The sequence below is a fragment of the Borostomias antarcticus genome, assembly GCF_949987555.1.
Source record: "Borostomias antarcticus genome assembly, chromosome: 2".
Classification (NCBI taxonomy): Eukaryota; Metazoa; Chordata; class Actinopteri; order Stomiiformes; family Stomiidae; genus Borostomias; species Borostomias antarcticus.
Window position 1 is genome coordinate 26,551,523 of NC_140235.1, and position 25,264 is coordinate 26,576,786.

General features: G+C 47.4%; 1 protein-coding gene across 2 annotated transcripts; it reads right to left on the reverse strand.

Moving 5' to 3' along the window:
* Positions 1-273: 273 nt before the first annotated feature.
* Positions 274-21,779, reverse strand: LOC311327839 (kinesin-1 heavy chain-like; the record flags this gene model as incomplete). Of its 2 annotated transcripts, none has more annotated exons than XM_084460944.1 (26): positions 274-814; positions 1,290-1,413; positions 1,834-2,050; positions 2,265-2,369; positions 3,576-3,647; positions 3,960-4,020; positions 4,197-4,298; positions 4,827-4,918; positions 5,196-5,251; positions 5,445-5,562; positions 7,313-7,501; positions 7,941-8,084; positions 8,542-8,748; positions 9,119-9,187; positions 10,424-10,617; positions 11,032-11,180; positions 11,287-11,432; positions 11,762-11,866; positions 12,329-12,453; positions 12,816-12,903; positions 15,149-15,204; positions 15,528-15,576; positions 15,724-15,828; positions 17,217-17,290; positions 17,416-17,503; positions 21,654-21,779. In XM_084460944.1, the coding sequence occupies 26 exons, from the start codon at positions 21,777-21,779 to the stop codon at positions 808-810; spliced, it is 2,868 nt and encodes a 955-aa protein (XP_084317070.1). In that variant the 3' UTR covers positions 274-807. The 2 variants fall into 2 exon arrangements, with proteins under 2 accessions (XP_084317070.1, XP_084317069.1); XM_084460943.1 differs by having other exon boundaries at positions 4,827-4,936.
* Positions 21,780-25,264: the final 3,485 nt, after the last annotated feature.

The following is a 25,264-nucleotide window of genomic DNA, read 5'->3' on the forward strand; positions in this document are numbered from 1 at the left end:
AGTGAAATCTGTCAACGTTGTCACAGCTGTTCTCTTCCTCATAGTCTGTCACTCAACCATTATTAGCCTGTCATTTTTATATATATATATATATATATATATATATATATATATATATATATTTATTTTTTCTTCTTCCTCCCCCCCCCTATATATATATATATATATATATATATATAGTGCACTTTTCAAAACGTGTGCCGTACAGCATGTGAACCCCGAACAAAAGTATCAAAAAAGAGAAAAAACCTACAAACGGAAAAACCACTTCAGTGCTCACTCTTAAACTGTACAATAGAACAGTAGTGTATTTTCGAACGCCTTTAACCTTTAAGAACGAGCCCGTTGATCAAGCAAGGAGGGATGGTTGTACACTATATATAAATAAGACTGAAGACCTCTCTCTCGTTTTTGTCCGAAACCCTGCGACGTTACATTCAACTTGGCACAGTGCAGACTCAAACCGGGAACAATGAATAGGGTGCGATGCGAGCGGAGCTGCTGCGTTAGTCGAGGCGCGTTCATGTCTCTGCCGGCGTTGCACTTGTTCTGCTTTTTTCGGTCTTTTTGTTTTTGTGAAGAAATTAATTTCCGTACAGGAAAACAAAAGAAGCTCAAGGGAGAAACTGTACCATCCAGGACTATTACTTCCATACATACAAATTCATATGTATATTCTGTATAATAATATGTTTGGGTGTTGGGGTGGGTGGATGGGGGGGGGGATCATGTGTGACGGTTCCCCGTTATGGAATGCAAGCTTCTCTGGGTGATCTTCATATCTTCCTCTGTGACAGGGGTTCGCCTTCAGAAGCTGAGAGAGAGAGAGAGAGAGAGAGGAGGAGGGGAAAAGAAAGTGAGAGAAAAGACAGAGGCACTAGGTCTCTGGTAGGGATGTTTTGGCCGATACCGATAACAGATATTAACATTGTCATTATGGTCTATAAACGATATTCACCGATGTCGATATGTTCTGTATAAAAACAAGTTTCTATGATAATCAAATGTTATACACACTGAAAAAACACATGGAAACACTGTCTCCATTTCCCAAACATTTGGAAAAGCCGACAAATCATAGATTTACCCCTTCGTTCCTCTCAAAAACAACACACACGACAGCTGCTAGACAGAAATAATTATTGTCTGTTCACATCGGCCCCGTTTTGCACATCGGACCGATACCGATATGATTGCCGATATATCGTGCATCCCTAGTCTCTGGTGACGAGAGCGGTCCCTGGTACAACGCCGGGTCGGCCATGCTCCCGCTGGAGGGCCCAACTCACTTCTTCTCCTGCCTGTTGCCTCCTCCCCTGATGCCCACCACCTGGTTGTTCTGGAAGAGTCCAGCCCGGTTGGCGGGGTGGGTGGGCGACGCTGCGGGGAGCTGGCCCGGCCGGATGGGTTTGGCTGGGAGGAGGAGGAGGGGAGGGGGGGGACACAACACACAGCGTGGTTACACACGGACAGGCCAGAGAGATTCCATTCAGACAGGGATGCATCGCTGTATACTTGAGAGAGCAATATGTCCACGCCGGTTACACATCACTGAGGAAGGGAAGGCCTCGAGAGTGTGTGTGTGTCTGCATGTGGACTTCACATCCCTGTGTGTGTTTGACTGTATGTTCTGTTGAATTCCACGCGGAATAGAGAAAAAGAGTGTGTATGTGTGTGTGTGTGTGTGTGTGTGTGTGTATTTGTACGTTTGTGTCTGTGTGTGTGCGCGCGTGTCTGTGTGTCTACGTGTGTGTGTATATATATGTGTGTGTGTGTCTATGTGTGTGTGTGTCTATATATATATATATATCTGTGTGTGTGTGTCGGTCTCACCTATCTGAGCGGAGTGACCCCTCCGGGCCATGTTCTTGGCTCTGACCGCCTCCTTGATGCGGTCCACCTCCTGCTGGTAGCGCTTGCGGTCGCGGGCGGCGTTCTCCTTGGCCTCCTTCAGGGCCGACTCCAGCGCCTTGACCCGCTCGGCCGTGGCGCGCAGACGCTTCTCCAGCTTGGGCAGCTCGCAGCGCAGGTCAGCGTTGTCACGCACCAGCTAGGAGAGAGAGAGGGGAGGAGAGAGAGAGAGAGAGAGAGAGAGAGAGAGAGAGAGAGAGCAAGCCTCTCGAAAGAGCTTCGTACAAATACATCCGGGGCATATATATCTGATAATGGACTTTATAGCAGGCAATGAAATTCAACCGTGTAGGATCTCGCAGAACTGTAAATGCTAACATCAGCGTTGTGCGTGTGTGTGTGTGTGTGTTTACCTGCTTGTGGACCTTGGTGAGCTGCTCCAGGTTGTTCTCCAGGAAGGAGATCTTCTGTTTCTGGGCGGCGCTGCCCCCGGTGTCGTCAGAGTCCATCTCTGCGCTCTGTTAACGCAGACCAGCAGGTCAACACTGGGGCTCAACATGTACTACATTCACATTCACCTCAACCCAGGGTTGAGTGTAAGACACCAGACACTCAGTCTCAACGCCAGACCCATGAGAGTTCTTTCGCCATGCATTCTCCTTCTCCAAGCTACGCTAACTACGTTACTGCATGCTGCGGGTCTCTCTATGGGTCTGGGACACTTCATGCAAACATCTGGTGCTCAAATCCTCGCAATTCATTGGTTTCACAGGAATCCCTGCAACACCAATCAGTAACGACTTTCGCTATCAGGCGTTCCCACCCATAGATATGCCCCGCCCATCTAACCTGGGCTATCGTCTCTCATTTCCTGCTACAACCTGTCACTCTTTCAATTCTGACCCGTTGATACGCCCTCAGAACACCAGCTTGGGTGTTGAAGTGGCACAGACTCTACTATGTAGTATGCGGAGCGCAGCGAACGTAATATTTGAGTCAGGAGAGAGACGACCAGACACTCGACCAACACAGTGACCAATACTCCGGTTTGAGTCGAGTCTATGTAACATTTACATACCATAACATTTACCACAAACCCTCTACATGTAAATACACTCAACTCGGGTTTGAGGTGAAAGACCCCAGACTTGACCAATACAGTTTTGCCAGGCAAAAGTATGTACAGAACTTTGTACCGTTAGCCTATCTGAGTCTTCTATAAGCCATTGTGACATATGTGAACTACCAGAACAATGCCCCCCATTGTTGCAGCTCTTCTGTGCAGCCCTGTCAATCTAAATTTGGCCCCGGGGCCGTCTGTACGAGCTGAATTTGGCGTGGTGGCTTTAATAGCTGCTGTCCGCCCTTTCTCTGTGAGCCGAAGCCGGACGGTGAGGTGGTCAGCGCTCGACGTGTTGCCCCCGGCCAGGATTTGAACACCGGAGCCATGTTAACATCAAGTGCCTCTGAAGAAGAGAGGACTGACCTACTTATCCTCACAGACGCACAAGGTCCTTTTGTCTGCCCCGGATTCATCAAATATTTAACGCGGTGCGCATAGTGTGTGTGTGTGTGTGTGGGGGGGGGGGTCGAAGGAAACGTGTGTGCTTGTGTCCCGTCACGTGTAATTGTGAAGCGATGCTTGGGTAATATTATGTAAAGCCCACCCAAATGTCCGATACAAGGGGATATGTGTGTGTGTGTGTGTGTGTGTGTGTGTTCACCTTCTTGACTCTGGTGGCCAGGTCCTGGACAAACAGCTTCCTAAGGTTGTGGAGGGTCTGCAGCTCCTTAGCCTGATGCATGGAGATGAAGGATTCAGGAAAGCACAATATAACACACACACACACACTCTGACACACACACGCGCACACACACACACACACTCACTCTCTCTCTCTCTCTCTCTCTCTCTCTGACACACACACACACACACACACACACTCTCTCTCTCTCTCTCTGACACACACACACACACACACTCTCTCTCTCTCTCTCTCTCTCTCTCTGACACACACACACACACACACACACACACACACTCTCTCTCTGACACACACTCTCTCTCTCTCTCTCTGATACACACACATACGCACGACCAAACTCACCACTGTCTCCTCCAGTCCCTTCAGGTCCTGTCTGGCCTGCTCTCTTCTGTCCTGCATCACACTGTGACCACGCAAACACAAAACAACTTAGCGCACAAACAAACAACGCGGCACAAAATCAACAACATTCACTGGACACCGTCGGCGGATGTTCCCGACCAACTACGCCAGTCTATGCTAAGGACGCGTGTGCGACTGACGTGGGAGTGTGTTGGGGGGGAGCGGCGGTCTACGTACGTGAGCTCGTGCAGCTTGCGGCTCTTGTCCTGGTCGGTGGACTTGAGCTTCTCGTGCTCCACCCTCAGTCTCTCCTGCTCCAGCATGATCTTCTGGTTCAGACTGGACACGCGGAAGCAAAGAGGGTGAGCGCTTTGTGTGCGTTATGCTGTTTGTCACGTGTTGGTGTGTGTCGAAAAACGTTTGTTTACGTGTAAAAGCACTTTTAAGTATTGCCATTTAATTTCGCTGTGCTTGTGTGCAGTGACCATAAAGTAAACTTGAACTTGAGATAAGAAAAGCAGGACAAAGCCAAATAAACATTCTCTACTGAGAATGTGTGTGTGTGTGTGTGTGTGTGTGTGTGTGTGTGTGTGTGTGTGTGTGTGTGTGTGTGTGTGTGTGTGTGTGTGTGTGTGTGTGTGCGTATTATGGGTCACAGCTCTGGGCATTTGTTTTTTTTAAGCTTGTTTCCATGGCGACCGAATCACCAACTGTCATGAAGTCTGGCTCACGGGGGATGTTTTATACTGTATAAATGAGGCTTAAGTGCCTGCCTGTGAGTGTGTGTGTGAGAGTGTGTGCGAGTGTGTGTGTGTGTGTGTGTGTGTGTGGGAGAGAGAGAGAGAGAGGAGGCGTGCGCGTTCGTACTCCTGCAGCTCGGTGATGAGCTTCTCCTTGGTGTCCAGCTCGTCCCTCAGGCTGCTGATCTGTTTCTGATGGGTCTCCCTGTGGGACTGGATCTGCTGCTCCACAGCATCCTGGCACGCACACACACACGCGCGCACACACACACACACGCGCACACACACACGCGCGCACACGCGCACACACACGCACACACACGCAGTTTAACACACACACACGGTTTAACAACACACCCATCAATTTAAACAAAAACAAACCCAGCAGGTGTTCCAAAAAGCAGGACTTCTGCATCAACCAGTTAACGTCATAAAAATATCTTATATGTAACGGGATTTCAATGAATCTTTTGAGTTTTCCCCCTTTTCTTCATACCTTGACTTCATTGGCTGTCTGGATCTCATTCTCCTTCTCCATGGCATGGAGTTTCTCTGCATGGCAGAAATTTGTGTCAGTAACGATCTGACCACTAGATGGGACTGTCGTTTACACCCAATAAAATACTTCCAGGAATTGAAATGGAAGAGGAACGTCCTGCAGTTTTCTTAACATGGAACGTGGGTATTTTCCTTGCGTGACCTATTGTCCTTAGAACCCAAAATGTCATGGGGAGGAAACGGTCACCCTGGGCGCTGATCTTGACCAGCTCCTCGTTGAGGGAGTCCACGTTCTCCTCCAGCAGTCTCTTCTTCTGCTCCACGTTCTGCAGGTACTCGGTCAGAGACTTAATCTTAGCCTCATGCTGCCAGGGAGGGAGGGAGGGAGAGAGAGAGAGAGAGAGAGATATTCAGGTATACAGTAGTCATTGATATAACATGAAGCCATTATGATTTGGGCCGCTGTGCCCAACTAAGACAGTGAATTAGAATTAGAAAAGACGTTATTGTCCACGCAGTGCGGAGAACATGTACACTGCTTGAAATTGCATCAGGGTGTATCTGGACCAGTGTTGGGCTCGTTACTCAAAAAATGTAATATATTAGTTATTACTCATAACCCTTTTTAAAAGTAATATCGTTACTTTACTTATTACTCCCAGCCAAAAGTAACTAGTTACTTATGCAATATATTACTTTCTCAGTACACCCCCGTGTGAATCTCAGATGACGAGACACAACCTTTTAAAGTCGCACTGAAATGAAAAAAGCATTCCGTCCCATTTTGGTTCACATAATTGGTCATAGTGTTCACCTATTCATTGATGTATGCCAAAAAAAAAAAAAAATTCTACTTTTGTTGTAATCTTATATCAAAGTCGGAAATATAATTGTAAGAAATATAATTTCTTACTTCCTGGAAAACGGTAGGTCATGTGCACTATGTGCAATGACGACAACAGGTACCTTAGATTTTAGGCCAATAATCTCACGACATCCACCCGTCAATCGATGCTATCCTTCTATCGAATTTGTCTAAAGTTCTTAAAACCCGTCCACTTGTCAATGTTCCAATCAAATTCCATATGTCCCACCCTCATAGCTTGTTTGCGTCGGAAATACGTCAAACTACGGAAGTTAGATGATCTCAAAGCTGAAAGTGAAACGACAAATCAAAACTGAGGGCCTACATACAATTCAATTGAATAAGCAATGCTGTTTACCCTGCTCCTTAATATGGAGCTTTGGACATGTTATATGCTTTCTATCTTTTCAACAACCTCTTAAATAACTTCGTAGCAGGAAGTGAGAACATAATAGCTGAAAATGAGAACATAAGACAGCAGCAAACAAATCAAAACTGTAGTCCTACAGCAACAACTAGGCAAAAGTAGTCCTACATTCAACTCTCCTTAATAAAGACCCAACCTACTAGCCTACTACTTCACCGCAAGCTTATTTCACTGCTCACATCAGAAATGTCAAAACACTGAATAATGCACCTACTACTGATTTTTGCATAGCCATTTTCTGTGATGTTTTTGACATACAACAGTTGATCAGCGCTCAGAATGAGCAGAACGTTGTGTTTTGAAAATTCGCTCAGTGCTCACAGTGAGCATTCTAAGCGTGAGCGCTCAGTTACTTAACACACCCAGAGGGGGGAGATATATCTCACCACCACCTTCAGTCTACAGGGCGTGAATGTAACTTCATCTTCCTCCTCCTCATGTTCTTCTGAATCAGTTTACATCTGACGACGACATTCTTGTTGCCAGCCACGGAATGTTATCGTTGTCATTTTCAAAGTTAGCTACGCTGCTTGGTAATGGTGACGCGACATGCGCGGAACGTTCTTCACATCCTAAATCAAAACTTTATTTCACCCTTTGTAAAACGAAAATAAATAAACAGAGTAGGTCTACGACAAAAGTAACGCAGTAGCGAGCTTTCTGGGGGGGTAAGTAACTAATATTATTACTGAAATTTGATTAGTAACTCGCTACACCCCTCGTTACTGGGGAAAGTAATATTATTACTGCCCAACACTGATCTGGACTGAATCCCACTATAAAAAATGGAATTTGGGGGGCCGCCCTTGGCGCGCGCCCGTACCTGGGAGATGCGCAGCTGGCAGGCGGCCAGCTCCCTCTCGTTCTCGTCCATCTTCTGGTCGCTGTCGGCCTGGGCGCTCTCCAGCTGCCGGCTGCGCTTCACCAGGGTCTTCACCTCCGACTTCATCTTGCTGATGTAGAGGCGGGCCACGGTGAACTCCTCGTCGATCAGCCCGCTGCTCTCATGTTGCTGGAGGGGGGGAGGGGGGAGAAGAGGGGGAGGGGGGAGAAGAGGAAGAGATGGGCGAAGCCGAGACGTGAGTGACCGAGCAGCGCTGTGATTATACTTTTGGGGCATTTCTGCTATAGAATAGTGTAGACTGACAGGAAAGATGGGAGAGAGAGAGAGAGGGGAGGACATGCAGCACAGGGACCAGGCCGGATTCGAACCCGCGCCGCTGCGATAAGGACTAGACTTCATGTGGTATGCGCCTTAACCGATGAGCCACCGGGGCGCCCCTGATTATAAAGCAATTATGCTCTTTTATTAGCTTGTCTGTCACCATTTCCCACGTTATTGAGTCTGATGATATATCTGAGAGACAGAATCACGGTCCACTCAGTAGCGTCCCCCGATGCGACATGGTCGTTACCGCGACCCCTTGGGCTAGCCGCCCCTGGCCGGTTACCTTGATGTCATTGCTGCCCACGGCGATGCCGATCTCCGCCAGGTCTTTGAGCAGTGACGACATCATCTCGGTGACCCTCTTCTTCTGGTGGTTGGTCATCTCCTTCAGCTTCTGCAGCTCGGAGTCGATGGACGCAAGGATGCTCTGTGGGAGGACAGGGTGAGAACGGGGAACGGGAGAGGCGCCTCGGCTCAAGGGAAGAGGCGAAAGGTTCTAGAACGTAAACATCTAGGCTGACGCTCTGCCTCGTCCCCTGGTCGAAAGGTTCTAGAAGGTTCTAGAATGTACACATGTAGGCTGACGCTCTGCCTCGTCCCCTGGTCGAAAGGTTCTAGAACGTACATATCTAGGCTGGGTTTAGCCGCTCACGGGGAACCGATATGGGGCTGTATATGTCAGTAAGCCGTTCCCTTTTACATTTGATCACTTCTACTCCAGCGTGGATGTATGCATTTTAAATGTCTCACACCAGTACATGATGGTTCTAGTACCTCAGAGTTTTCACACCCAAACCCACACCTGTTTTAACACGCTAACGTCCTCGTACGCTAAGCTGAGGCGAGTCTGGGGCCCTTCGCTTAAAGTCCCCCCCCCCTCTCACCGATTTCTGGTTGAGCTCCTCGCTGAGGGCCTCGAACTCCTTGGTCTTGTCCTCCACCTCCTGGCTCTTGTGGTCGTAGTTGACCGCCAGCTCCTCCAGCGCCTGCAACACCTCCTTCACCTCGTCCTTCGACGCCTCGTTCTCCGCCTGCAGCCGGTTCAGCTCCGTCTGCAGGTTGTCGTGGTCACGCCGCGATGAGACCAGGAGCTATGGAGGGGGAGGGGGAGAACGAGGGGCGTTACGATGCCTGCGCGTCCCGATGGGTACGGCCCTCGCCGAAGTCGGGTGTGCGGGCGCGCACGTGCGGCGGCGGAGCGATGCGCGTCCGCACGGGCGCGCCGGTGGAGAGGCCTGTGCGCCGAAACCCTGCGTTAAGAGCGTCTCATCACTCAGGCCGTAAACGTCTGCACGTCCGTCTACTGAAGTCGTGGTGAGACAGATTTAGTCACGCCCCACCCCCCCCTGTATTCTAACCCCGCTGTGTGTGGGTTAACAGTGTGTCCAAACCGCCCCATCCCTCATGCCCAGCTAGTGTAGACTGATGGCAGGGGCTTTGAGGGGTGTGTTGGGGTCTTACCTCCTCCTGGTCCAGCATCTGCTGCTTGAGCTTCTCCGCCAGCTGGCTCTGCTGGTTTATTTCATCGTCCTGGAGAGAGAGTGAGAGAGAGTGAAAGAGTGAGTGAGTGAGTGAGTGAGTGAGTGAGTGAGTGAGTGAGTGAGTGAGTGAGTGAGTGAGTGAGTGAGTGAGTGAGTGAGTGAGTGAGTGAGTGAGTGAGTGAGTGAGTGAGTGTAGAGGGCAACCAATTATAGGTTTTAGGCCTACATGCCAATGCCGATTTTGAGAGCAAGCAGGGTGGCCGTTATATAAGGCCGATATCACACTGCCGTCCCCCTTCCCCTCCATCTGATAAAATACACAACTTATGTTTTTTGTTTTGGCATTACGGCACTCCCTGCTCCCTCGCCTCCACCCTCTTCTGCCCCTGTGCGCTGCTCGGTGCGTCTGCCCTCCACAGTGGCCTCTTCCCAGTACTAGCCTACACTCAGTCTCCCCGGGCTCTGACGCTTCCGGGACTTCAGCATGCCAGGGAATAGCGTGCCCAACTCAGACAGCAGCAGCGAGCAGGGCAGGTTCCTGTTTTACACCTGGCTCCCATCACTAATCTCCCTACCTGGCAGTCATCACTGATAACCATCCCTACAAGAACCCATCGACCCATTGACATTAATTGATCAATTGACATGGTGAAAAAAAGGTTCTGGCTCCACTCCTGTCTGATGGTTTGTCTGATCATAGTAATCTTATTTAGTTGTTAGCTATAACTTGCAGCTACGGAGGGGAGGGTGTGCTAACGTTAGCGCTATGCTAACGTTAGAGCTATGCTATCGTTAGCTAGCTTGCGCTGGCTAACGTTAGCTAGCAAGACTAGACGACTTACCTACTGAGTCCGACTAGCTAGTAGTTATGCTGTGTTCCATTTCTCTGGGAAGTGGTGAGGTGCATTAGCTAACGTTAGCTAGCATGATGAGCTGGCAAGGGCAGAGACGTGTATGCACTCTACAGACAATTGTTTTATATCGGCCACATGAGCACAGAGATCGATCTATGCCGGTTATCTAAAAAGGGCATTATATCGGCCGGTTAATCGGCCGAACGAGTGATCGGTAGACCTCTAAGTGAGTGAGTGAGAGAGAGAGATGATACATAATTTCACAGCTAAAATTGCAATTCATGTAGGACTAAGGCTTCTCAAAAAAGAAGCTAACGTCATCAGATAAAAATCCAATGTAGAGGGCGTGAGCTCCGCTGTGTGTGTGTGTGTGTGTGTGTGTGTGTGTGAGTGCGTGCGTGCGTGAGTGTTTGCGTGCCCCATCCTCTCACCTTGTCGTCGAGCTGCTTGTACAGCTTGGCCAGCTCCGCCTCACACTTCTCCTTTTCGGCGTCGGTGAGGCGGACCCCCGGCACGCCAGCCGGCGAGGGCGCCATCTTCTCGTTGTTGATCACGTTGTCCAGGGCCTGCACCTCGGCATTGGCCTTCTCCTTGTCGAACTGCTCCTCCAGCGGCACGTTCTCGCCTGCAGGGGGCGACAAATATCAACGGCCGATCCTGACGATGGTGCGCTGCGGCGACGCGCGGTCACACATTTCCCCGTCGGGAGCTTGAAACGGGAGCGTGACTGAGGTATGGCAAGTCGAGGGTTCTGCAGTTCAGCCTGGGAGATTGAATTCTAGAGCCTGAGGAGAAAATTTGTGTGCATTTGTTTCGAGGCACCGCGCCTTGCTCCGCCGCCCCCCTCTGTCGTTTCATTCTAATCAGAACCAATTAAAGATAATACGTTTGCTTTGGAGCGTTTCCCCAAACATCGGGGTCATTCTAACCCGCCCAGAGGAGAGTGGCGCCCCCGCCCTCCCCCCACGGTTGAGCACGTTCTAACAAAACCCGTCGGTAAAAAGACGGAGCGCTTGTTTGGAGCCGGGCGGGGCCTCACCGTTCCTCCAGCGGTTCAGCTCGTTCTCCAGCCAGGTGACGGTGCTGCGCAGCGTCTTGTTCTTCTCCTTCTCCCTCTCATACTTTTTCTTCCACTGCTCGGCTGTCAGCTCCACATTCAGGCACACCGTGTTCTTGATGGTCTTCGCTCTGATGACAGGGGGGGGGACACACACACACAGTCACCTTTGACCAACAGCGTGCGTGTGTGTCTATGTGTGCGTGTGTGTCCTACTGCGGCTGGCTGACAACACACCTCTGTCCGAACATGAGGGTGGAGCGCGTCTCGGGCTCGTTGTAGGAGGAGGGCGAGCAGCAGATGACGATGGTGGTGCGACAGTTGCCCCCCAGGGAGTCCTGGAGGATGCGGGTCATCTTGCTGTCTCGGTAAGGCACGTAGGTCTGTCACACAACACAGGGGGCGCCGGGGAGCCGTGTTAAGGACCTCCGGAGTCGGTCTCTGACCATAGCATCTGAACAGGACGCTTGGGATGACCCTGATCTCGTATCTCGTAACTTAAAACCCTACCCTTATCCTAACCTGAATACGGCCAAATATACAGTACAGCGCAATTAGAAAACCTGGAGTTTTAAGACTGGGTTTTACAACCTTGTGGTTTTAACAGACCCCTATTTTGATGCCTGTGAGGTAATGTAATGCCTGTGAGGTAATGTAAAAATGTGTGAGTGTGTGTGAATGTGCATGCATATGTCATCCGTGTGCATCTCACCGAGCCTTCCGCCAGGGCAGAGATGACGTTGCCCAGTGCCGACAGGGACTTGTTGATATTCTTAGCTTCTTCCAGCAACGCACCCTCCGCTCCTGTTTTACCGACCTACACACACACACACACACACACACACACATATTTTGGGAAATGAGCACAGACCCAACAAACAGGTCCTTGTGATCCCTGTGAGTCCTTGGAACTAGATCTTATCAAAGAGTAAGATATAAAATCTACCACAACACTGTCTGTTTTGTAGTGTTCTAGCTTTGATGCAAATTCAAATGCTATCAGGGCTTGTAGCCTTGGCTAGAAATCCTCTATGCAACTCAACCCATCTGCAACTCAAATAAATGTTTAAATTAAAATAAATTGTATTTCATTTGTAGGATAAACAAGACAGAAAGGTGTGTGAACGTGTAACTGTCGCAAATTGGACAGCCGCAAAAAAGAGGTAAGAGGAAAAAAGGAGAAGAAAACAGAGAAGGAAATGTTTTGATAATGGGGGGAAAGGGGGATATGTGGAGGACTTGAGAGGAGAGAGAAAGATGGAAAGAGCGAGGACCGTACTTTCTCGCTGCCGGCCAGATCGACGAGGTAGAGCTTGCCGCTGAGTTTCTGCTCAGTCTGAGTGTTCTCCTGCTTGACGTTGATTTGGAAGATGCTGTGACTTCTGGAGCTGTGCTCGTTCATGTCTACGACACACACACACGCACGCACGCACACGCGCACGCACACACGCACGCACACACGCGCACACACACACAGGTTGTCATTGACAAGGCATGGGAAATGAACGTAAAAGTGATCTTTGATTGGTCAACCATGCTACTGTGGGGGTCTCTATCAGATCAATACAGTTTACCCAAGATCAGAGCCGAGCACTTATGGAAGTTACGTGTAGCACGTGTTAGCACAGGCGCCATTTAAAGATTTAAAGAGCTGATCATTTGACAGGAGCCTGGCTTGATCAGGAGGTTGTGTTGTTGAGCTCATGGCTTGGTGGATGGGGGTGGGTGGTCATTGTGCGTTTGTGTGTGCGGGGGGGGGTGCTCACTTGTGACGGCCACGTGTCTGTTGGATTTGCCCTCGTCGATGGTGTCCATGACCTCTTCCGGGCTGCAGACGAAGCGCTCGGTACAACCCTGGGGACACAGGCGCACAAGGAGCCACTGTTTTACACTGACACAGCGTGCTCCCACAACGGGACGATTATTTCGGGGGCATATATATATATATACATATCATGTTGTTGGGAACCGTTGACATCATGGAAGGGTTGGGAAGTGTAGCTGCAATCGGTCCACCAATATTGTCGCTAGAGGGAATTAGCGATTTGATTTGCAACTTTGAGTTTGCAACTTTCCAACGAGTAATGTCCTTCAGGAAGGGATGTCCGCCAGGTAATTAATCTTCAAAAACTTTATTTCCGGTAATAGTTAAAAATATACACAAAAAAACACGCAATAATAACACATTAAAATCCCTGAGCACCGCGATACCACTAAGGTTAGAAAACTATGTTGCTTCCCAGTGCCTCATTCCCTCCACCTGTGTGACCCTGACTCATGTAAGTAAACCACCCCAATCAATTAGCCTACTTTTCCCACAGCGTCATGCACCTTCCATCCCCTAAATAACGTGACATAAGCAATAGCACACAGAAATATAAATCACCACAATTGGCTACAACAGGAAGAGAAGTCTGCATCCAATCATTATCATCCAATCATCGTTCTTGATATTGATCATATCGTAGCTTTACCGGAGATTAATCCTACACGGATTTGATGTGAGAATACACTCTCCTGCCAATCCTATGTTTGTACAGTAGATATATAAACAAGACAAAAAAAAGGAACGCAGTATAAATGGGTAGTGGCTAGTGGTTTACAGCCGAGCCACTTCAGCCTCTCTTAGTATGGATTCCCCCACTATTGCATTGGTCCCATGTAAGCGGATCGTTCAGTGATCGAAGGGTCAGTGGTTCGAATCCCAGCTCCAACTGTCCACATGTCAAAGTGTCCTTGAGCAAGACACCTAACCCCAAATTGCTCCCAATGAGCAGGTTAGCACCTTGCATGGCAGCTACCGCCATTGGTGTGTGAATGTGTGTGTGAATGGGTGAATGAGAGGCCATTGTAAAGCACTTTGAGTGCCGCTAAGGTGGAAAAGCGCTATTTAAGTGCAGTCCATTTACCATTTAATTTTCTATACTATGCTCTGTCCATAGTGTTGCATTTATTGTATTGAGAGTATTGATAGACTTTGTCCTATTGACTTTTGATAGATATGCCCTCTCTCCTACGCTTTTCTAGTGTTTTGTATGTCTCGTATATACTGAGTGTTTATATTTTGTATTTTTTGCCCTCTTGTGGACTGGCCTCCCTGAGACCAGCCACTTCATTGGTGGAATAGAGACATTGGCTGACTGTATGCACTGCCCCACCCACTCACCTGCCCAGGTGATCAAACCAGAAGCTAGAAGCACCACCCAGCCTTTGTCCTCACTATGACTCTGATGAAGATATAATTTTCGAAACGTTAAGCCCAATTTATGCTTCGTTGAGTGACACTTTTTAAACTGTCGCTCGACACTTTGGACGTCATGGGCGACACTTTTTTGTGAGGGCGCCGAGGGCTGTCGCGCACCAACGGATTTTTGTGTCGCTGACTCGCATATTGTCGCCCACGTGTGATTGGATAGCTAGATAGAAGGCTTGTGCGTTGCCATGGATATGATTGTTCCGCAGCCTTGTTTTAGTTTTGGTTGTCATTTGACGTTTGGCTGTCATGGAAGGAGTAGAGGAACGTCTCTCTGAGCTTGTGAGGAGATATCCCCATCTATACAATTCATCCCTGCCACATCACATATGCCCAAGTACTGCAGAATTCGTGGGAGGGATTCCGGTACAGCCATCTTTCCCGATCAGAATGAAAACAAACCACAATGAAAACCGCACTGAATAACCTCTTTACCTCTGATTAAACTATTTCCCTCAGAAAGCCGCTTCTCTCAGAATGACAACAAATTCTCTCAGAATGACAACAAACACGGAACAAAATGACAAGCGCGTGGCTGATTGTTGCCATAGTGACGACACAAAGTGTTGCCCGAAGCATAAATGCTACCTGTCGAGCGACACTTTTCAAGAAGCGTAAATTAGGCTTTAGTCGTGTTTATCAGCACCTAATAAACAGCCTCAAATGCCTCATGTGCTCCAGTGATTCCTCCTTCAAACTCTACAGTCCCTTCCTGAGAAGCGCCGGGCTGCCCTTCACAAGCTGACGTGTGATGAGGACACCATTTTGTTTCACTATGGATTCATCCACCTTCCCAGCCTCTGACTGAATGTGACTGGGCTCTAGCTGCTTCTCCAAAGTCCTCACCTTGACATAGGGCACCCTGTTCTTGTCCTCGTGTACAGACAGGTTGGTCTTCGATACTGCAGAGGAGAGATGTCGGAGGGGGAGAAAGTGAGGGTTATACATGGCTCGTGGATTGATCCTCATAGGATAGCGGAATGGGGTAAATCTCATATATGCTGTCTAAAGCCCAATTTATACTTCATAAAACGGCTCATGGCTCATGTCTCTTGGTTGCCATGGAATGGAAGCTAAAGTCAATGCCCAGGCATTCCATTCCATGGCAACCAAGAGCCATGAGCCATGAGCTGTTTTATGAAGTATACATTAGGCTTAAGTGGGCAGGATGAGCTGAGGACTCGGGGGAAGGTCGTGGTGCGACCGCCAAAACGCACACACATACCATCCAGAAGGTCCCTGATCTTGTCCAAGTAGATCTCAAAGTACGAAACCTGCAAAGTAAGAGTCCGTAGATTACTGACTTGGCTGAGAGTCCCGGAGAGTGCCACGAATGAACGGTCCCAAATGAACTGTCCCAAATGAAAGGCCCCCTAACGGTGTCCAGGCCCCTGTAAAGCCCGCTGGACATGCGTGCATACCTTGATATGGAACTCCAGGTTCTCGTCCATGGAGTAGATGTAGTTGAAGATGTCCTGGACTATCCTTGGGATGATGCCCATTCCATCTTGGTCATGGAGGTTCCCCTGTACAAGACAGAGGCCAATCAGCCACAAAGTTAAAGCGACAGTTCACTCAAAATAAGATATGCAACCAAAGTGGGCCGCAAAAAAACCTGTCCGGCGTGTAAACATGGTAGAGGTTTAAACATTTTTGATTATGTGTTTGGAAGAAATACACTATATGAACAAAAGTATTGGGACACCTACACATTACACCTACAGGACCTTTTATGGCATGACATGACATGCTCTTCTGGATGAATGGGCAAAAATTCCCATTGACAAAGGTTTTATCTCAAATATGTATGCAGGTATTATGAATCTCACTGGTGACAGAATGCATAGAGTTAAGTGCATAGAGTAAAATGGGAAGAAGAACTGAGGACTGAGTTGATGGACGACTGGTGGAAAGATGTTTTAATTCATCATCATCATCATGTGCACATCTTAGTTTAATCCAGTTGAAAGTGGTACACCGAGTTCACTATAGTAAAGCTAGATTATCTGAAATATATCCTGACTCTGATCCAACGATTTTGGTCTTCAGTGTTTGACACTTTATCTACTGTCCTACACGTACCACTACAACCATGCCCACTGCTAGCCATATTTGGCGTGCCAGCAGAACCTTTGCAAGGCACAGCCCGGCATGGGGACATAATTGCTTTTACAACACTCCTAGCAAGAAGACTATTACTATCTTGGAAATCTCCAAAACCACCCTCATTCTCAATGTGGCTGAATGATGTGATGTCTTTTCTAAGCTTGGAGAAAATAAAAATCTCTCTTAGAGGAATTACTGAGGGTTTTTTCAAGCTATGGAGCCAATTTATTGAATATTTCAATAACCTGTCAACCATTCCCCCAGACTAGGAATCACAGCTTCTACATTAGTATTGCTGTTTGGAAATGAGTATGAACTTGTTTTCTTTGCATTGTTTGAGGTCAGATAGCACTGCATCTTATTTTATTACTATTTTCTTTGCTTTGTTATTCCGACCAGTTGTCATTTTTCACAAAATGCTTTGAACGACAATATTCTTATTTGGATTTTGGAAGAAATCTCACTAGGTTATATATATTTTTATTTTCTTTCTTTCTCTCAGAACTGTGCAACTGATCTTTATTAAACTGATGTATAAGTATGCTGGTACCTGTTAATCTACTTTATTTACTTAACAACAACAACAACAACAAAAAACCTGACGAATCTCATTACCTTCAATTTATTTATTTTTTATTTATTTTGTATTATTATTTTATATAATATGGGATGTCATAAAAGCTCCTGTAGGTGTCATGTGTCCTGATACTTTTGTCCATACAGTGCATCTCTAATACCAGAAATGGAAAGCTCATGATCGTACTGGGGAATTTGCAAGGTTCTGACAACAGCCGGTCTGATCTCTCACCTCCATTGTGTGCGTTTTCCCAGAGGAGGTCTGACCGTAGGCAAATATTGTACCGTTGTAGCCGTCCAGCACATCTTTAGAGGAGGAAGAGGAAGACAACGTAGAAATCGTTTGAGGGCTACTGAAGGTGTGGACCAAAATATGAGCTGTTACAGCTTTACCAGGGCAAGACGGGAGGTCACCTGGGCTGCAGACTTACCTTTGACGATCTTCTGAGCGCACGCCACGTAAACCTGCTCCTGTGACGTGCCGGACTGCAACACGCGGTCAAACTGGTACGGTCTGCCCTGCAGACGGAAACAAGATGTGACTGACCGAGAAGATGGACACAAAAACAAAGAACCCAACTGGTTGTACTCTTTAATAATAAAAGCTTGTTTTGACTATCAAATATTTTCTAGCAATTTTTTTTTTCTGCGATACTGTATTGATTTTCCACATTACAGTATCGATACAGTTTAAAAAATATATGGAACAATACAGGGAATATAAAGAGATATAGAAAACTAAGTACAGCATTTTGACATGTATACATTATTCATGTTTTAAATGGATTTAGAATGTCCTTACATTCCCTCCGCCCTCAGGATCACCTCCAGGGAGCGGGGGATGGACTTGTATTCTCAGCTGGGTTTTTTTACATTTTAAGTAAATTATGTAGAGTACCTGAATATATCGCAATATGCATTGTATCGTAATGTATTGTGATATGTATCGTATTGTGACCCATGTATTGTAATACGTATCTTATCGTGAGGTCCTTGCCAATACTCAGACCTACACTATTTCAAACAACTCACCTAGAAAAAGTCTATTAACAATTGAAGTGGACATGTGGACTACACTATTGAAAGTCAAACAGGAAAGGGCCATTAGCCATCAATCAAGCCCTTGAGAACCAGTAGGCCTACTGCTGACAGACCACCTTAACAAGGCAAACCCAGTGCAAACACTCACTCATTCATAATCAAGTTAGCACCGGACAGTTTTACTGGAGGGAGTTATATGGCTTAACCTTTCCAAGAGCTCAGTCAGGCCAGACTAAAACGCAGAGACAGCTGGCCTATAAAACATCGTCACCTCTCTCTTTAAAATGCCAACTGACCTTACTGTCTGCTCACCGGAACACTTCGGCCAACTAATTCAAACAGCAGCCGATATCAATCATAGTTAGGCTGCGAGGCTGGTAAACTGACGCAACGCTGGTAAACTGATCTCTAACGGCTCCTATTCACAAATTCTCTCTAGAGGCTCTAATTTGAATTGTTTAGGCCTATCAGAATGAGGAAAATGCTGGACACTAATTAATTGGAGTTATTATTATTCGGCTAGAAATGTGCACCAAAGACAGGGAGAGTTAGTGTGTGTTTGCTTGCTTATGTTTAGGCTATAGCCAACCTTCATGATCTCATCAGGTCTACAAAGGTGCAAGTTAAGGCCGGAGCAGGCTGGGACATTAGTCTGAGATTTAGGGACAGTGTGAGCAGGCCCTCTCAAAGCCTCGTCTTGGCAGCACATGCAAGAGGAAGCGATGTCAGACGCTTCTGGATTCTAGAAACTAAATGAAACTAAATGAAGGAACTGAAGCAGCACAGTGTGACTTTGTTGAGTCCTCATGAACATTTTAGAATGATGACCTTCTGAAGCTGTCCTCATCGACTCCTCCGGGGTTGCATGTCTGAATGCATGAGTGGAAGCGAGGGGTCATTTTGTCGAGAAGCTGCACCTGAAGGTCCGCATCTTTCTAAGTCATGGAGTTGGCGCCGGCCGGAGCGTATGAATAATTCACCGGATATGCCCCATCATCTATCCCCATGGGTGATACTGCTCAGTCTAACCCCATGAGCGATTCTGCTCGTTCACTGTTCGGCGTCGAGCTGAGCTTCAAAGTGGACAGTGAATGAAATATGGCTGTGCCCTCATGACTACCTACGTTAAATGCAATTATTCTAAGTCGCTTTGGATAAAAGTGTTTGCTAAATGGTTCATGTTGATGTCTAAATCTCATGCTACGAACGGACGGACACACCCACATGGACACCCATGTCACGTATAGAAGCGCCGAATGCTTAAAAATATAACCTGCTCATGCCACAGATATAAATAAAACTACTGAGATGGGACAGCACAGCAAAGGCACCTATTGCGGCGACAAGCAGCAGTAGTTGTTTATTTGCTTGTTTCGTCTAGTAACCAACTAATAAACAAACTGCCTTGGGGACAATAAAGACTATCCAATCCAATGATCTGGGGCAACAAGCTAGCGCTACCCAGAGCTGCAGTTAGCTAGCTACTGCCCTTCTTATCGATTGAGTACTTCCTTTTCCCCAGAGTCCCAGAGAGTGACACACTGTTCTACTCCCTGCAGCCAGGCGGCGGTATATCACCCAGGCGTAGCTTTAACTGTCCCGTTACTGGAAGAGAAACTGGCCTATTCCTCTCTCTCTGTTCCTGCTACTCTCATAATGCACAGTCCATGCTGGGGCGGAAGGCAACCAGGCCCTGTGACTTCTGGCTGGCATGAAGAAACAGCTGGTCTTTTTAATGTCATGCTATGGGGACCAAGCATGGGAGGGAGGGAGGGCGCACATGCGAGCACACACGCACACACACACAGCCACTGGCAAGTCCCAATCGCCCGGCACATCAGGAGGATCAGTCTGTGCCTGATATGGGAGGCGGTATTTGGGTAGTCTGTTGCTAGGGGTAACACAGTGGGATTAGTACACAAAGGCTGGACATCACATGGACTGAAGGTTAAAGAGGTTGTTATGAAAATGAATTCAGCCGTAGACAGTCAACAACAGAGACTCACACCGCCGCTCGGGCTCGCCTGACCAATCTGTCGGTGTGCGAGTCATTCCCTGAGGTCTGGGTGTAGGAAGTGAGCTCAGCGCCAGGACTTTCTATTAAAAGAAGAAGCTCTGGACAAAGAAATGTTCCACTCCTCGTTGCCTACTCAAATGACATGATATCGCCCTATCTACCCCCCCCCCCCCTCTCTCCAGCCCCATAATAGCACCACACCCCTCATACATCCAGCTGTTCTCACTGACAGTGTCAATGACAACATAGCGCAGCCAAGGATCAACTGTCGAATAGGGAGGAGGAAGGGGTCAGACAAAGGGGGTTTTCAACAACCATTTTTAAAGAACATGGCAAACTCTGGTTATCCCTTTCCCAGTAGCAATGAAGCACTGCTCTCAAGTCGTGACAAGCTATGCATCCAGCTAGGCAAAGGTTTAGGCTTGAACACATGAAAGCCATTGCGATGCATGCCACACCCTTCTCTAGTCTGCACACACCAACTGTTGTGTCCGGACTGCCGTCAGCCCTTTTCAACCCAACCGTTCATGTCATTGTAGCCAAGGAAGAGCTATGTTGGACTCTACAGTGAAACCGAAGCGACCATAAATTTGATTACGAAGTTTGACCCAGATAGCTAAAGCTAACAATCTCACTTAAATGTCAAGAGACACAATGCGAACTGGGGAGCAGTTGTGACTGTCTGAAATTCACTTCTAATAGCCTATATAACTTAGTCATCTCTTTGACTTTAAAGTCAACTAAACAAGCATCGAAACAAGCTCCCCATTCAAGAAGCGGCAGCTGTCAATGAAGAGGCTATGAATGATCGCATCCGTGACGTGGCTTTCTCTATTTTCAGTTCCATCATCAGATAACGTTGTTTCTTTCAGCTGGAACAGAAGTTAGCATGCGAACTTAACCGGCTTTTTTAGCGTACCCTAACTAGCTAGCTAGATTGGTTGTTTGGGTCACACGCAGCCATAGTAAAACAAACAAACAAACAAACACACACACATTGCACTATTTTAGTCTGCATTGTTATTTAATTTCATTGAGCTAGCGTAACTAAATTTTATCAGCTAGCAAGCTAGAGACGTCAGGCCGATGACTTTGTAGCAAGATAGCTGCTAGCTAGCTAGATGACGTTAGCTAGCTAGGTACCTATAACTAGCTAGCTAGTTAGCACTAGCGAACATCAGTTATGATAGCTATTAACCCGTGTAGCTAAGACATGCTAGGGTGCCAAGATAATCCAAACACGGTTTTGTGATCAACCAACGTCAGTGAATCGAATCGTGCGTCAGTCGATGTGTGGTGAGTATGCGTTAGCAAGCTAACTATTTGGGATACATTAACTTAGCTTGCTAGCTTAACTTGGCTAGTTGTGTAATTTCGGTTTGGAAAAAGACGTGTTGGCCAGTCACTTGATCAAACCATCGAGGGCGGGGCGATGGCGGCAACGCGTACATGAGGAGCTATGGGTGCACCGGGGGATGGTAAGGCCTGGAAAAATAATGCCCCACAGTAGGCTACTGCTCGCTAGCAAAACGACCGACCAGCGAGCTAACGTTGACTAGCACTAGCTAGTAGCTAGCCATCTAGTTATCTTCAGGGGGCTGGCTAACTTACCCCAAGCTGCACATTGTCATCTCCTTGAAACTTCGGAATATACTTGTCCCCTCTTGTCACCTCTGAACTGTTCAATGGCCTAAAACGGCACATGACTTTGATGGTGCACTCGGCCGGGTCCGCCATGTTCAACTCTGTCCACGGAGGGACTCAAACCGGCAGATCCTGCTAGATAGCCTGCTAAGCTATCTCGCTACAACAAGGAGCGTCCTGCGGGAGGCAAACGGAGGCCGCACCCCTGAACGCCTGAGTGATGGACTTAGGTCGTTACTCTCCTCCGGCTTGGTCGAAAGTAGCCGAACGCTCCAGAAAAACGACAAGTGAAAATGCAATCACTTCCACACGAATGCGAATGTCATGCTGATGCACCGCCAGGCGATATTCTGATCCAAATGCCGTCGCGCTCGAGTATCATGAGCGCTCGTTAGACTGGATCCCTGTGTTGTGTGGGTCTAGTTTCCCGATGACGTCAGCCCGGTATCCTACAGTACGCGGTGGCCCGGCCAACGAGACAGCCGTCTAGTCCCGAGGCTATGTGCACTACCCAGCCCAGCTCGAACTGAGAGACAAATGTGGTCATGAACAGATGTTCAAGTTGGCCTATGTGTGAAAGAAACGTCAACTGTTGTGTGTGTGTGTGTGTGTGTGTGCTACTATTATGTGTTCCAAGAACGTTGAGAATGCATATAATTTGCTCGTGCTCAGATGTCTGTTAAAACATGTCAGTGAAGGACAAAAAAAACTTCAGAACAGCCGTTTATTTTTGTCCATAGGCATAGCTACATCCTCAATGCACCACATCAATTTGCTACTATGTACACTCATTGAACGTGACAATAGCAATTAAAACAAGCCCATGAAGTCACCCACCTCCCAAAAATAAATAAAATAAAAACAACAGTTTCTATTTGTCCTTAATATGCCTAAATCCTCAGTAATATCAGTTTATTTATGAAAACCTACTGTAGGTGCTATGTTACAGACCAGCCCTTTACAAGATCTGTTTCCTTGAGACTGGTTCAGAGAACTATATCCACCTGTGTTTGTCCTGTGTGACCATGTGAGCACTGAGAAGAACAAACAGCTCTGGGAGTGATGAAACCAAAAACCAGTTTTACTGTGTGTACAGTACGTGTGTGTCTGTCTATATGTCTGTCTATACTGTGGTTTAACTATCCTACTCCCACGCCCTGTCCCCTCTGGCTGACCGTCGCGAGCACAGCAGGCTTATCTGAGGAGTGAGGACCCCACTGAGTCCGTCGCACCTGCTGAAGCCTACGGCAACCAGCAAATCACAGCAGGGAAGGGGAAGCTTGCAAGACAGCAGAGCTGACCCAGTCTTTGGCCCGACTGTAATTAAATCCTAAATCAGTGATTCAACCACAGCCAGATAAGAATAGGGCCCCAACAGGGATTAAGTGGTGAGCACTGGGGGGCAGTTCTACTTAAAAAGTGTCACAGTTTTTGACAAATGTATATTTTTTCAAGAGAAGAGTAGGTGCAGCCTCTAGCCTTTATTTTTAAAAAAAAAAGAGTTTTCCAGAGCTAGGCTACAGGATTGATAGCAGAGCAGATGAGACTAAAGACAAGTAGCCAGGCACTAGTCTGATCGGCTCTGCTATCAATCCACCTAGACAAGAGAAAAAAACATCATGTGTGATGCATAGGCTACACACAGAACAAACACTGACAAATATGTTTTGTTAACAGCGCATCTGAGTCTTTTCCGACTCTTTGAAGGTAAATAAATCATTACTTGTCTCATTGGCTGCCAAGACATGCGCATGTAGCCTACACCAGGCTGGCAGTCCAAGACAAAGTTCACCGGGTGTCTGTTTAGGGAACAAAAGAGACTACCAAAAGATCAATCAGGGCAGCAACAAAATTAGCATCCCTCTCATCTGACGTGTGTGCCAGTCAGCGTGTGTGCCAGCCTGCCAGGCGGTCCACGCCATGTTTCATTGTCTGTCTTTAGGCACTGGTCCAGAATGAACAGGTGGATCCAGACACCTCAGGACGAGCTATCCAGAGGGCAGAAGCTGTCAGGGAAGGGGGGAATTTCACCCACACGTTTTTAGGTGTCAAATGGGAAAGGTTAGGGATGGGCTGCCTCCCCAAAGCTGTGTGTTTCTCTAAATCAAATACCCACGAATACACCCCAGTAATATTGTGCTTGTTTGCACTTCATATCATATCAGAAGATACGAGAAATACAGAATATAGGCCTAGGAGCAATCATATGTAAATTATAAAGATTGCCTTATGCCCACTGTATGTTCATCAACTCACACAGTCTGTCAGGTGCATAGTTTCTCACTGTACTGTTTTATATCCAGTGCACTTTCTGCCTCGTACTACTTTTTGACAATCCTGATCCTAACCATTCGGATGCTGGCCCTATTTTCTATGTTGTCCATTGACAAAGGGTAACACTGAGTGACTGAAATAGTCCTTCCTATTCTCCTCCCTTTATCAAACGCTGCCCCCCTGTGGCGTCGACACTGCATTGCTATTAGGGCATACCACTGAGAGGTAAATGAATACAGATGAAGTTGTTGAAATGCTCATTTTGACAAACGCATAGAGAAAGAGAGAGAAAGGCACAAACAGCAGGAGAGATATAGTGGGGAAGAGTAGAAAGGGGGGTTCCTCTGTGATAAAGAGGCCGGTTATTATAAGTCAGCATGCTCCATGCTGGCCTGCCTGTCTCACAACACTCAAGCCCTGTCAAAAGTACTGGGGGGCCCGCTCAGCAGCCAATTAGTGCAGCAGTCCCAGAGGTCTTAATTACGCCAACTGGCGTTGATAATGACTACAACAGAAACCTTATCATTACGCGCCCTGGAAACACACTCTAATCTCATTCATCCTGATTCCCAAAGAAAATCTTCATTGGGGGATAAAAAACGGACCAACTCAGAACCGAGGGATGCAAGTTAAAATGTCCCCGTGTAAAGGATTCAGAGCCAGACACATTGCTAAATTGTTGTGGATTCCCATGCAATGTCATCTGAGAAATGATCAGCATTGTGTCTCTGCAACATGTACATCAAATGTTTAACACACACACGACACACACAGCTCTGTCACAAGGCCCTATAGAACGGCTGCACTGGTGAGTCATTCTAGTTATTCTAGTTCAGAGAATATGCCGTGTGATTCTCCAAACCCAAAACAATGGAGCTAGTGTCGGGTTTCCATTGCCTTTTTGATTTATGGTTGAACATTTCTGAACACCTCCGCAAACCTCCACGGTATTTTGATTCTCACACGTTCAGATGCCGGCCAGCATCCAGCAGGGCCAGGGGTCTAAATGGTTCTCCCCAGATAAGCCCCTCTCCACCCCCGTCCACCCCGCCTGCAGCCTCAACCCTGACCCCATGCTCCTGTCCTTTATATGCCTCGATAGCTGGAGGGTGATGACTGCAGAATAGGTGTGATTGCAGCTGGCCTTTTGGGTCGCACACAACATCCACCAACACAAAGGAAAGATATGTCAGGTGGCCCCATTATTGTTCATATGCACATAGAAGCTATGTTACCGTAGCAACAACACATAGCATAGTGCAGCTTGCCATATAGAGCTAGAATAGGTGGATGGATGGATGGAT